The sequence below is a fragment of the Stegodyphus dumicola genome, chromosome 12, assembly GCF_044657685.1.
Source record: "Stegodyphus dumicola isolate Sdum_Otavi_A_Nest chromosome 12, ASM4465768v1".
Lineage (NCBI taxonomy): Eukaryota > Metazoa > Arthropoda > Arachnida > Araneae > Eresidae > Stegodyphus > Stegodyphus dumicola.
The window spans coordinates 84,226,818-84,240,766 of NC_140779.1; the positions used below are offsets into that span (position 1 = coordinate 84,226,818).

The following is a 13,949-nucleotide window of genomic DNA, read 5'->3' on the forward strand; positions in this document are numbered from 1 at the left end:
GTTTCATGCCAAAGAGTAGCTTATATTTGAATTAGAGGTTGCAATATCCTATATTAACATCTTCAGCTTTTATATACAGTCAAAAGTCGTTAATCCCGACTCGTCGGGACTTCGGCGATTCCGGATTATCGATTTTTCCGGATTATAGATCATCAGTTTAAATCTGGTAAAATGGCATGCAGAAATTATAAAATTAAAAATATGAAACCGTAATTTACGAAATAAAGAACAATTATGATTTAAAGGGTATCAAAATTTACAAAAAAAAAGCTTAATATTTATTTGTTTACTTTATTAAACATTTCTTTCGATGTAAGTTGTTTAAGTTGCTTCGTTTTTTATGTGATAATACATTCTTTTTAATTCTATAAACAAACATAATTTCTTGTTCAGTTACAAAGTTCCGCTGTTCAAGTCCTATAATTGCTGTGTCGAGAATACCGACTAATTTGTCAATCGAAATTTTTTCGTTTTCAATAACCTCTGTCACTTTCTTCGTTATCGGAAGAGAATTATAATGACGAGGCATTTGATTTAAATCATACCAAAGACTGAGTACATCGAGATGAAATACTACATTGAGTAAGCAATTATAAATCAAATAAAATAAAAACATCTGCCCTTAAGATAAGGATAGTGCTGACAGATCAACTTCCAATTCATTGCACGCCGCCGCGGAGTTAAATATAAACAAAGTTTAGATAAACAAACGTTAAAGTTTAGATAAACAAAGGATATGCCTTTATCCATTTTTTTGCAGCAATTCCACTTTTTGTTTAATGGACTCCGAAAGATACTTTCGCTTTTTATATCCTTTACATATTAATAAATATATATCGGAAATTCTATTTGACATAATCGAAAGTTCAAGCTTACTTTTATAAATTTGCTCTAACAGTCTGCAAAAAATAATAATCCGGATCCAATTCGAAGATTAAGGAACAACGCAATCTGCAACATTAACTGAAATAGATAATTAGATAATTTTAGCTTAGCTTATCCCGTCGGTTATACATTAAACGCGCATTCGTAAACGTATTTTGCGCACGCGCACACGCAAATTCGTAGCGGTAAAGGTCTTACGCGATGCGCAGAAGGTTTTTAGCTTTAAGGTCCGGATTATAGATCATTCCGGATTATGGGTGTCCGAATGAACGACTTTTGACTGTACTTTTTTACCGATCGGTCACATTGCTCCGAGACCATCGGTCGGCCACATTGCTTTTTTTCCACTTTCTGCATTTTATGTACATTGAATGTATTAGGTTCTCATTTCTTAAATTTTTTCTTTTAAGGCCTATTTTTTTTCAAATGATTGTATTAACTGCTTCATTATGTAATGTAAGCTGAAATATTAAATAATTAATCGCTAAGAAATAGCCCCCTTTTTACTCACAGAAGAACAGCCGTTAGGTCATCGATTTCGCCCATATTCTGTATAATTATAGATTAATTTAAATAAACGTGTATGTAAAGAGAACCTACCAATGGCCAAGCGGTTAAAGTCGCTGAACAGTGGTAGTTCCCACCTGGGTTCCATTAAAGGCTGGTTGTATCGGCTTCGTTATTCTCCCCATGTATAACGTGTATACGAATCAGTTTCCCTTTGAAAGTCCTGTACGAAGGCATCCCCCTTCCCTTAGACAGATTACCCTAGAACTTTGCCATAATCAATTAAACCGAAATATGTAAAGGAAAAGAGTGCATCTCTCAAAAACAAGCGAGACAATTCTAGGCTTAGGTTTGGAGTAACATACATACAATTTAAATTCTCTACATGGTAGTGAAGTCCTCCAGGTTATGGTGTCGCATAGAGGGCAAATTCGAAGTTCTGTGCTCCAATGCAGTTCCCGCCAAGTTATCCTCTCCCTTAAAGTTTTTCATTATTCTTTAATTAATTTTTATTATGATGAAAATTTCACCATGAAAATTATTTTTAAGGAGATAATATAAAAAATAAAGCACTAGAATATTTCCGAATAGAAATTATTCATAACTAAGTCATCGAAAAATATAAAGAAGTAGAGTACTGGTATTGGATAAATTGAATAAATTACGATTTATGAGGTTTATAATTTTAATCATATTATAGAGGCATTAGGATTTTTTGAAGCCAGAAAGATGAAACATTAGCAATCGCCTTCGCCGGGAATCGAACCACGGACCTCTGAAATACCAGCTCAGTGTGCTGACCACTACACCACGAAGGCACGCTAGGGAGGCGGGAGAAATACCTTATAATATTATACTGCTTTTGAAACATGAAAATGTAGATAAAGAAACAAGAGTTCCCTAATTGTTGGGAAGACAGGTGTGAGAAATATCATGAAACTACAATGGAAATTCATGGGAAATGTACAGTCCATTTTTTGTTCCAATAGAAATGCACATTTTCATTCAAGAATTCTTTTTGGCTCTACTCTTATTTGTGCCCTGAGTTCACCAAATGTGGCGATATGTGTTCTGCGCTGGTTTTTGCCGCGACTGCGTGTTGTATGGCAACCCTTTTGACGTTGAAAACTCTTTTGCTGGAGTGGTTTAATTGCTCATTGGTTCATGTCGTGCGTGTTTTGAAATGGCCTATGTTGCAATGATAGACGTAGTGGCAAGATTTCAGTCGCGAATTTTAGATTGTGTGGAAAGTAAATTTAGTATCAAAAGGTACGATGTTGGAGTTGTTAACAAGTCTTTTGTTCACGGGTGTGTTTATGAGGATCGAAGTGCATTTTGGGAATTTCTGTGTGACTTTTAAAACTTAGTCCGAAATGCGGAGCTGCTATGAGAACTCGGACGAAGAAGGGCATTTCTGATAGTTCTTGTGTGGATTTGCAGTCAAATGCTTGTTGGTAAAGTATGTGGCTGTCACCGGCGTTTAAGATTTGGATCGTGGTTTTCGTGTAGTAAGTTAACTTTGGAGGAAGTTTTTATCGTTACTTTCGAAATTTTGAATCGCAGAAAGACATGTAATATAGCAAAATCGTGGCGCTTTTGTCTACAGACGTTGTGTGACTGGCGAAATTTTATTAACGAATGTATTATGGTAAGTGAAATTTATTTTACTGTTTTTGTTTTGTAGAATGTTATGTTCATTGTTTTTTACTTGAATTTCTGCTGGTATTGCTGTTTTTTGAATTATTTGTAATTTTAGTTATTTTAGTTTATTTTGTTGATTTGTGCGCAATGCCTAGATTGTGCAATTCGTAGATTATTTTTAAAGTTTAAACAGGACGCTGTGTACATGGATTCTTGCCAAATATTTTTGGTTAGAAATTTTACGTTTTTGTTATCTAAAGTTTTTGCTTTTGTTTTGGATTTTTAGCTTAAATTGTGTGTTCAAAACATGGTTTTTGCATGTGCAAAAACCGCGTTTTTGGAGACATTATAGGCTTAAAGTTCGAAATGTAGACAAAAAATTTAGATAATAATATGGCAGCGTGGAGTTTCCCGACCTGAGGGCGCATATAAGAGTAGTTCCTTATTTTTTTATTATTTATTTATTTATTTATTTATTTATTTATTTTTGATTTCCAGGGAAAACTGTGATAAAGCATCATTATTCCTATGTTCCGTTATGTATTCGACATTATGTAAAAAAGTGGAACAAAAAATTGAAATTTTTGTCTTAATAAATATTTTTAGTAATAATATTTAGTAATTTTTCTAAAGTTAATGTCTAAAGAATTTCATACTTTAAATCGCTTTCAAAACATAATAACATTAAAAAAATACTGTGAAAGCAATCGGAGGGATTCAAATTGAGGACTTCGTGTTAAGAGATATCAATGTTACAAGGCTAATGGTATTCGCTACTTAGAAAAGAATATGAATAGCATAAATTTTGCTTCGAATTTTATTATAGGCATTTTTTTAAATTTTTTTATCTTTGAGAAGAGGGCGCTTCTTTGCACACATTTATTTACCTCAAGATTCTGTACCTCAAGATACAGAATTTGAGCAAAATCGATAAGAAAATGACTATGCGCTCTCCTTTCCTGTAAATCCTTAATTGATTACTTTTCTATATTTTATAATTAGTAACTGAATTATTTTACTAAAACAGTAATAATTGTTAAATAATGCGTGCATGTGTATGCGAAAAATCTAATATATTGTGGTATGATATATATGGAAACGAAACAGAAATGAAGCACATTTTATTAAACGAATATGCTATGGAAAGTCTAAAATGTTTAACGCATTTTAAAAATTGCAAATTTTTACGGCGCTATTTTCTTATGAAAGATAATAATTTGATTTGTTTGCCAGTTATTTTATGAGAGTATATATAGTACAGTAAAAACCCAATTATTCTGCATTTAACTAACCGGAAAGTTAATGTAGCCGAAATATTTTCCAATTTTAGCGACTTATGTGAAAATAGATAGATACTGACGTTACATCCGAAAACGTCGCGGAGAAAACAACGCAAAGCGAAAAAATAAAGCAAAAGGAAAATATCGCAGTTCTAAAACATCGTGGTACAGAATATCGTCGTCGAAAATACAGCGGTTCAAAAACTTCGCAGATAAAAAACATCGTTGTCGAAAAGTTCGAGGCAAAAAATAATGTACCTACAAATCATTGCATGACAATAACATCGCAGACATGCGTTTTTCAGGCTTTAATAATTGTAAATGGATATTCGCATAATGATTCAAGCGCGCAAGATGAAAAGAAGGATAATTTTTACTTTCATATTTTTTATTAACTAATAAATCTGTAAAAACTAAAGAAGAAATTTAAACAAAAAAAAAAAAAAAAATAGCAAAAGTGGCGAAAATAATTTCATGATTAACTTAGCAGTTTTTTTTTCATAGATAAAGGCATGCAGTTACTTATCTTCCTTTTTTTCTAATCTTTTTTTAAATTATACTTTTCAAGAAAAATTACCAGTAAAACTTTAGAAAAGATAATTTATTAATGACCTTTGTTAGTTAACTATGTCAGTTTAAAATTCTATTAAGTACTATAAGTTGCATTAATTTTCTATGCTTAAGTTTCCATTTTACATTTTCAGTAAATATTTATTAGTTAATAAAAATATGAAAGTAAAAATTATCCTTCTTTCCATCTTGCGTTCGCAAATCATTATGCGAGTATTCTTTCACAATTATTAAAGCCTGAAAAAGGTATGTCTGCGATGTTATCGTCATGCGATGATTTGTAGGTACTTTATTTTTTACCACGATATCTTCGACGGCGATGTTTTTAAACTGCGAAGTTTTTGAAGCGCTTTATTTTCGACGACAATATTTTGTACCACGATGTTTTAGAACTGCGATGTTTTCTCTTTGCTTTATTTTCTCCCACGATATTTTCGCCTTGCGTTGTTTTCTCCGCAACGTTTCCGTCTGCGAAGTTTTCGACGTACACCATACTGACTTTGCAAAGTGAGAAATTATGACTAGCGATTCAAGTTTTTATATGCCATGTCTGTAACTTGTATATGTTGATTAACTTAATAAACAGTGATTTATTCCATTGAACTTCTGCCGGAATGACTGGCATAAATCTGGTGAGATCTTCATCAACTTTCACGATTGGCGGAGTTTCGTAATCCAATATGATATTTCATTTCGGAGTTTACGAATATGGCTGAAATGCACTTTTTTCTTTCGAAATCTTACATAATTTAAATGTAGGTGTTTTATATCAAGTTGATAATAAAAATAAGGTTCTTTTCATAAGTTTAGACAAGAAGATTTTTTCTTTTATTCGCTTGGCTTTTCTACCATAAATTGCATTTTTATATGCTCAGTTACCCGAAATTTTCGCGTATCTGAAATCCGGTATTTGGCGAGCTTTTTGGATAGCCGCGATTTTATTATACTTATTTCGATATATCTAATCTGCCATAGCTTAAGTAATCTACAAACTAGAAACTTCCCATAATATATGATTTGTTTTCTCAGTTCTTATGCTGGAAATGAGAAAATGAAAAATATTTTAACTTACAGTAAAAGCAAATTTCTGAACGAGATAATATTTTAAAATTATTACCGTCTGGATATTGGACAGGAGGCAAAATATACGCTCCTAAAGCTTCTCTATCCTTTTCTTTATCTCTGAGGCAGACAATACTAGGCATGGAGCTGAAAAATAACAATAATATTCAAGAACCTAATGCGTGTAGTCTGTTGCTATTCTAATAACATGCATTACTAAAATTTGCAACCGCGCATTATTGCATAACAGTCAAAACTCTGTTTGGAATTTAACAGTCGAATTTGTAAATTAGCAACTTAAAAGATGTATAATGATGTTAACTATATGTTTCGTATGTTTCAGTGTGAAATATCTAAGCAAAAATAACCCTCTTTAAAACCTCCTACAGATAAACCATATAAATATGATAGAAAGTATCTGAGTACAGTTCAGTTCATTTGATGATGAATGGGAACACTTGGTCTTTACCAAGTTAACAGGTATTGTTCCACATTCATCATTACCTAGATTTATTTTTATTGTAAATATTAATAACTAAATTAATTAACATTATTCATATTACATATTCATATATATAATTTAAAAGTATATTTTTTGAAATATGTTTACATAAAAGAGGAATAATGAATAAAAATAAAATGCAATTGAATTGAATATAAAGTTCTTAAAGTCCATAGTTCTTAGAGTCTAAATCTGCCCTCCATACCCTTCCAAGTGGTCCTGCTGTTCATATATATGTTCCGATACTAGAGCTTACGTCATAATTAGAATCTTTCCTGGATGTTTTTCTTTCCCCTTTTCAATTAATACCTACCTAGAATTGAAGGGTTCAATCTGAAAATTCCTAAACGCGTCAAAACGGCAAACTTGGGCTACTAAAATGGAGATCTTAATCTCAGGACTTCAAATCTCACAAGTAGGGATGTATTATGATAATTTGCTTTCGGCTAAAAATGTTTGTGTGTTCAGGATAGGACAGGTTTGAGCGTATCATTATATAGGGACTAGTTCCTATAATTGAAGAACTGAGGTTTATTTAACTAATGTCCATTCTCAAACAGCTAAAAATATTACAGTAAATGTCTCATTTTCTGTCTAAATTGAATCTACAAGATGTCGGAGCTCAGTCTCTGCCATATCGAGAAGAATCCCGACATTGTCAGTTTTGCGAATTTAGTTTTCCTTAGCCTTTTATTCTAAGAGTTTTGGATTTTTCAAATTGAGGCCTTTTGTTTTGCCACAAAAGGATCTTTAATTCAGACTAATTGTTCGATTTGTAGAAGATCTCAGGCCGAATTGCAGATGTAAAAGACATAATTTATTTAGCACACTTCTAAGGAACATTGCAGTCATGCTGCAGATACTGGATTTGGATACATAATGCCAAGAAGGGCTAACTAAATCAAGGCAAATTCTCAAAATTCAGCTAGGCAAGATGAAGCTGTAAAGCCTCAGCTTTCATTTCGTATGATGACAATACTACCTTGAATAACAAAGATAACTAGATCTTTTAATATTCAAGGTAGTATTATCATCATTCAAAATGACAGCTGAGCCTTAACAGTTTCTTCTTGAATGTATGACAATAGATTTTACTTTCTGCTTCAGCTCCAATTCGATATATGTACTATATTAGTTCTTCAGCCTGAAATAAAATTCAAATGTGATCTATATGTAGTAAAAATATTTTCAGAACATATTGTTCTGAATGTTTCGAACTCAAATGCATCGTTACGGCGATGTTTATAACGGTTTTCATTAGGCTATGGTTATAACGGTTTTTATTAGTCGATGTTTATAGCGATTTTTATTAGGCTATATTTATTGTATTTTCTATACCGCTATGTTAAATGTACATTAAATCAGATATTTATTACATATTAAGAGTTAAAAATTATTATCTCTAAGCGTTATTCTCAGTTTAATGATGCAATACAATGAGTGAAAATGGAAGAAATACTTTCGTCAAGAACTGAAATCTGGTCCCTTGAGGTATACATTTCAATTCTTTACCAGTAATTATTAGAATTAATTTATAGTTCATTTCAAATATTTATGGTCAGAGAACTATACGAAACATCAGCGTAAAAAATCCTAAAAATTCAATAAGAATTAATTGTACTATCCAAAATGTAAATTGTGGTAAACGTTCTGTTATGCTGGGGAAAAACGAAAAGTTAATAATGTGATTTAAATTGATTAAATATGTAAGAATCATTTTTATATAGTTTTTGATAAACTGTTATGACCGAAACTGCGCACAAATAAATAAAATAATAAAACATTTTACCATATAACTAATTCTAATGTTATAACATGGATAAAAAATTAATAAACCTTAAAAAAAAAAAGCAAAAATAGTAAATTGCAGCAAACAACAAAAAGATGCAACACTTATGAAATAAAAAAGTACGTATTAAAAACTTAACTATCAAGTATTTATAAGCCATTCATAAAACAAGACAGGAGTAAATAAATAATTTACCTGGGTTTTGCCTTTAGCGGTACAAGTTATAGTCTTACTGGACTGATCAAGATACTGGAAAGCGTAATCACAGGCACAGTTCAATGTGTACGACGCCTGCGCTATATTGTTCAGAATTTAAACCTTATTCTACCAAACTGTTGCGAGGACGTAAACATCTACGTATATGCATTTGAGAATGCATAATAAGACTTTCATTAGCAGAGTTAACAAGCAAAAACGTATATGGTTAACACAGCTATATACAAATACATGCACATATTTTGAAGGTCATAAGAGCCTAAGAGGTCATAAGTTTCTTAAGAATAACATTGTCATATGGCATTTCATTGGAAATTTTATTAGTGCAATTATTATAAGTTTAATAATATTATTATAAATTTTTAGTACATTTGTAGAGTCCTTCTTAGTTTTACTGATCAGTAAATTAATTTATAGTGTCTTTTCTGAATTCATTTATTTCCCCGCCAGGATACAAATTAAGAAGGTGAACGAGAGTATTTAGACGATTGAAACGAAAAGTTTAGACAAAGCATGATTTCACTATTGAAATGCACGTTTGCTATTTTGTCCTCCAGCTGTTAATCTTAGTAGGGGCTAAGCATCCTGACCGTCTAGTTAGTATATCGCCGATGTTGGTTTCTGAATCAGCCTGTTAAATTAAATTAAATTGTGTAGTCTAGCACTACATCTTTACTTTTTGTATCTATTGTTAAATTACCTTTAGTTCCCACCGAAAGTAGTCGGTGCTGTTATACGCGCGCAAGTTCGTGCTTCTCTATGAAAGAGTTGTAGTAATAAAAGGGCTTTTACACCCTTTTCCTGTTGAGTTCCCCTTCGCGTCTATGTAAGAAGTTGCCAGGTTTGATATTGAGATCTATTAACACTGTATGATAGCAAAGAACGTTAGATCATATACATTTAGCAGCACTGCAGAATTTTAGATGCATGTCTTTATTAATATGTGAACCATATTAATTGTGAACCATCGCAGTAACATATTTTCATGCGAACTTACTGCGTGTTGTATTGTTTGCGTGAACTGCTTGCTGGTCTGTGTCATAGATTTTTTTATTCATTTTTATTTTGTGCAGTATGTCTTGAGTAATGCATATTTTTATGTGAGTGGTGCATCAGTTTTGCTGTAAATATGTTAAACATAAACCAGAACAGAATACTGAACTCCATACTATCAGTTTTGCGGATTATTCGTTCATCATGCTCCACATGTTCTCAGGCTGGCGCTTGAAGACTTATGAGAAACAACTTATAGTTTTTGATGCAGCGAATATCGTTGGTAAGGAACAGAATGAAGTAAAGAATTTAACACTAAATCATATCTGAAAATATGAATCCGTAATATTTTAATTTTATGACGATGAAAAAATATCATTGTAGGTCTTTATAGAAATCATTTCCTTTGTTTGAACGTTTGAAAATGTGAGCTCTTTGATGTAAGTCAAGAAAATATAGAAATATTTATGAAGAAAAATAAAACTGTTGAAAATCATAAGATTTATCTGACAAAACGTTTTTAATGCAATAACACAACAACAGCCATTAGAGAAAGAGTGCGAAAAGGATAATGAAGTTTAAAGGTTAACGCGGCCATTACAGGAAACGCGACTATTTTTGAGGGGTACTCGAATGTGTAAACATGGTTACAGACTATAAGGTAGATGAAACTAAGTTCCGGTTGATAAAATCTTCAACCTTCGCAGAATTGTCTGAAGAATATCAGCATGGCTTTAAAAAGAAAAATCGAATATTTTTCCAGCATGAAAATTGAAATTTTGCGTAAGGTTTTATGGTTATTATTTTGATTAAACTTTATTTTAAACGGGGCATACTATGGAGATAATTTCAAAGTTCAGTTAAATTTATTTTTTACTGCCACCGTCGCTATAAACAATAGTTTCCAATTATCCGTGAATTAATCAGAATTTTAATCAGATATTAAGACTGTTTAATTAATCATAGTTTATGTAAAATAGAATTTTAAATGAAACATTTACCTTTTCTGGGTATCGTTTTGATAGATTTATAAAATTCTGTTCTTTCGATTTAAATCTGATGCAAACGTTTTGCATGGATTTTTTTCCGTTTCTTAAATTTTGAATATCTAACTAAAATAAAATCTTGGACTAGAAATTCTAATTAATGAAAACAATTACAGAATTCCAAGATACTTTTACAGAGTACTGCCAATGAGTTAGACTGTCCTTTTAGACAAGTACTGCCAATGAGTTAGATTTTCCTGTTTTATGGTCACCTTGTTACTAATTTAATGTGATGAAAGTGAACTTAAACATACAGTTCCCATGTAGTTCCCATGGTAAGGATAAATGTGTTGTTTAATCTCTTAAACTGCAGTACAATTAATTTAAATGTTTTACTGCTTCAAATATTTACATTCTAAGTAATAATATGTATTACTTAATGGAGTTGCTTTCATAAGAAGAAAACGTTAAAGCATACAAGAGTAATTAGATTTCTTAGCTGCTAATCTATTATTAATTCAGCTAATTAAAATGATCTACTTTAAATGTTCAAATTCTAATTAATAAACTATACATTACCTTATTCGTTTTGCTTCTAGCGTAGAGATTTTAAGGAATGCTACTGTTTCTTTATTTACTCTGATATTCAGTTGTTCTAATGCTGCAAATTTCTTGAAATTGGTGAATGCTCCAGTACAGAATAATACCCTTTTCGCTTGCACACGATTTCCGTTTTCAGTTAGAATCTGGTAAACGAACAGAATTATTCACGAATATTTTATGGCAATGTGAAAGCTGAAAAAATATGCATTAATTGTTTTCCAGATTAAAAATTCCGGGACCATTTCTAGAATTGTGAAAGAAATAAAAAAGTTTATATTAAGAAATAAAGCCATATCGGATGCAAAAAGCCATATCGGATGCAACGTATATTTATAAAAAAGTAACAGCAGTACAAATGTACAGTAGGAAGGCCTGGAAACAGTATAATTGGAATAAAGTAATTCAGAAACGCTTAAGATAATATGTAAGGTCTCCTACTCGAGTTTCAGATTATTTACTTTAATGATATAGATTTGCTTTTTGATGTTAGAAATTTAACTAATTAAAAGGAATGATATAATATTTTTATTTGCATTTTATTAGTTATATTATGAATTACATTGCCTAATTAGCAGTGTACCTAACATTAAAATTTTAGATTTGAAATCAACGTCTTCGCGCACAGTATGTCCTAATTCAATTATCAAGATAATAAAATTCTGCTCAAACTGATTCCTAAAATTCCTATGCGTAAAACCAATCAATGCTACTTCTCCAATGAACACACTTTTGATTGTAAAAAGTTGAATGATGCTAAACTCTCCTCCGCCTCCTCATTGGCAGACTCAAGTCATTTATGGGCGTTGGCCCTTACTGGGGCGCGGTGATCTCCTTATTATAGAGGCAGCCTCCTATGAAGGGTCAGACAAATTAAATCCATGCATTCTCCGGGACTCTAACCTGGACCCTTCGTTACAGCTGTCAGTCACTAGCCACTTTCCCGCCTGATGTTGTCGCCATTTTTAACTACATTGTGTTGAGAAAGTTAGAGTACAGCAAATTTCATGTTATTTCAAGTTATTAGACTAGATGATTTGAAAATAGTACTTAAGATTGATATATACCAGTTGAAGAAGATAATTAAAATCTAAATGCAAACAAGAGAAGTTGAAATCTAAATCAATAGACTGCGGGAAGAGGTAACAGAAATATTTTGTGTCCACCATAACTCAATACTTATTCTTCTCTCGTTCCATATTGGTGTTTAATGCTGAACTGGCTGGACTAACCATGACATTAGTTTCCGTATTAGCTGGTGATATGATTGTTAAAAACACATATTCACTGCACCAACAATGCTGTATTATTAGAATTAATTCAGTTATTCAGTCTCACATACCTGATGCACACCATTCTTCAATTCTCCCACTTCTTCAACTACCTCATGAATTATACGACAACCTTGCAGCTTTGCCACTTTCTTCTGAGCAGCCACCATTTTTCTAGGGCTGATATGTCCAGCCCCACTGTCGTCCAGCAGTGCGTACTCATTCTTCTGGAGTTTCAGAAACGGATATCTAATAAAAATGACAGCAAAAGTTACATATCTTGTACTCTTTCATTTGAAAGCGCTATACAATTATTCAGTGACAGAACGTTTGCCAATTAGTCCCCAATAATTATTAACTATTACGTTCAAATTTTACTTATATGAATATTCTGATGCACTACAAAGAGATGTATTCATGATTTACCTCATTTGAAATATTTCTTCACGGTGAAGGTCAACAATAGGCACATCACATGTGGCTGCCACCTGCACCATTTTGTTCATGATTGAACTCTTTCTTGGACCAATGTACAGAAATCCAACGGGGTAATAGAAATGTATACCTGTTTGAAAGCGAAAATGGAAATATATAAATCAGTTATTCTGCAAGTTAAATTCACACTTGAAAGTCATTATGTAACTAGAGGTGCATATTTGCTGTTATCGCTGTGATTTATCTGATCATCATTTAATCTCTAGTATTTAAAAGCTTATGTGTGTTCTCTAGAATTTTCAAAAGTGATCTGAAGTTTAGATTATGGCTAAAGACCCTACTTGGATTAACTATCTTAATAATTAGTACTTTACTTAATAATTAGTACCGAAAATAGTACAAGAGGATTACTGAATATGCAGCTCAGTTCTTTTTAATTAAATTAGCTTCATAATATGAAAATCGTAAAGCAAACTATTGACTTATGAAATTTAAGTCTTTTCTCTATACTAGTAAATTTGATATGTTTCTTAAAAACTGCATTTTGTAAGTCAAAAAATATTCTTGAATAATTTCGCATTTCGAATCAAGGAAATATATATAATTCCTTATAAAAGTATGCTTTAATTTTTTCCAATAATTTAAACCGTCATAATAATATTCATTTGCAAATGCACGTTTGCACTGGTATGCCTTTTGAAAATATTTCAAATTAATTTTAAAACCACATTCATCATTCAGTGTGAAACACACATTCATCATTCCTATAATTTTTCATCTCTTCTTTTCAGTATTTCAGCTATTTTTCATTAATTTGACATAATGTGAGATTTTCCTCTATCTTATTCTTTTTTAATTTCAAAATTTTACTTTAAACGCTTCAGAAATATATTTTTGGAATTAAAAGTAAATAGTTTCCTTTTTAAACAAAACATCTCTTATTTTAAAAGGTTAATGCTTTGAGACGACGCTATTGAATTCTTCCTGTACCTTTTAAAATTATTCAGTCTTTCTGGATCTGTTAGAGATATCGGATTAAAAAATACAAGGTTATATCAAAATGTTTCGAGACTACTTCTGTTAACACGGCAAGGGGTGGTGCTCGCGTCCTCCGCCACTTATCACTTATGCATCGGGAGTTCTGCAGCTGATGCTGTTCTAACCAGGTGCGTTACTACGTCTGAGATTTCATTATGGACAGCAAGTTAGAAC

At 31.8% G+C, this 13,949-nt stretch overlaps 1 protein-coding gene across 2 annotated transcripts in view; it reads right to left on the bottom strand.

Moving 5' to 3' along the window:
- The window catches only part of LOC118184481 (uncharacterized), a 97,773-nt gene that overhangs the window by 48,802 nt on the left and 35,022 nt on the right, over window positions 1-13,949 (bottom strand). For both annotated transcript variants that reach the window (XM_085806668.1, XM_085806667.1), the window contains exons 4-7: window positions 12,729-12,867; window positions 12,374-12,551; window positions 11,011-11,177; window positions 6,001-6,092 (exon numbers count right to left, since the gene is read on the bottom strand). In XM_085806668.1, coding sequence (XP_085662794.1) covers window positions 6,001-6,092; window positions 11,011-11,177; window positions 12,374-12,551; window positions 12,729-12,867 — 576 coding nt within the window. The remainder of the gene's footprint in view (window positions 1-6,000; window positions 6,093-11,010; window positions 11,178-12,373; window positions 12,552-12,728; window positions 12,868-13,949) is intronic.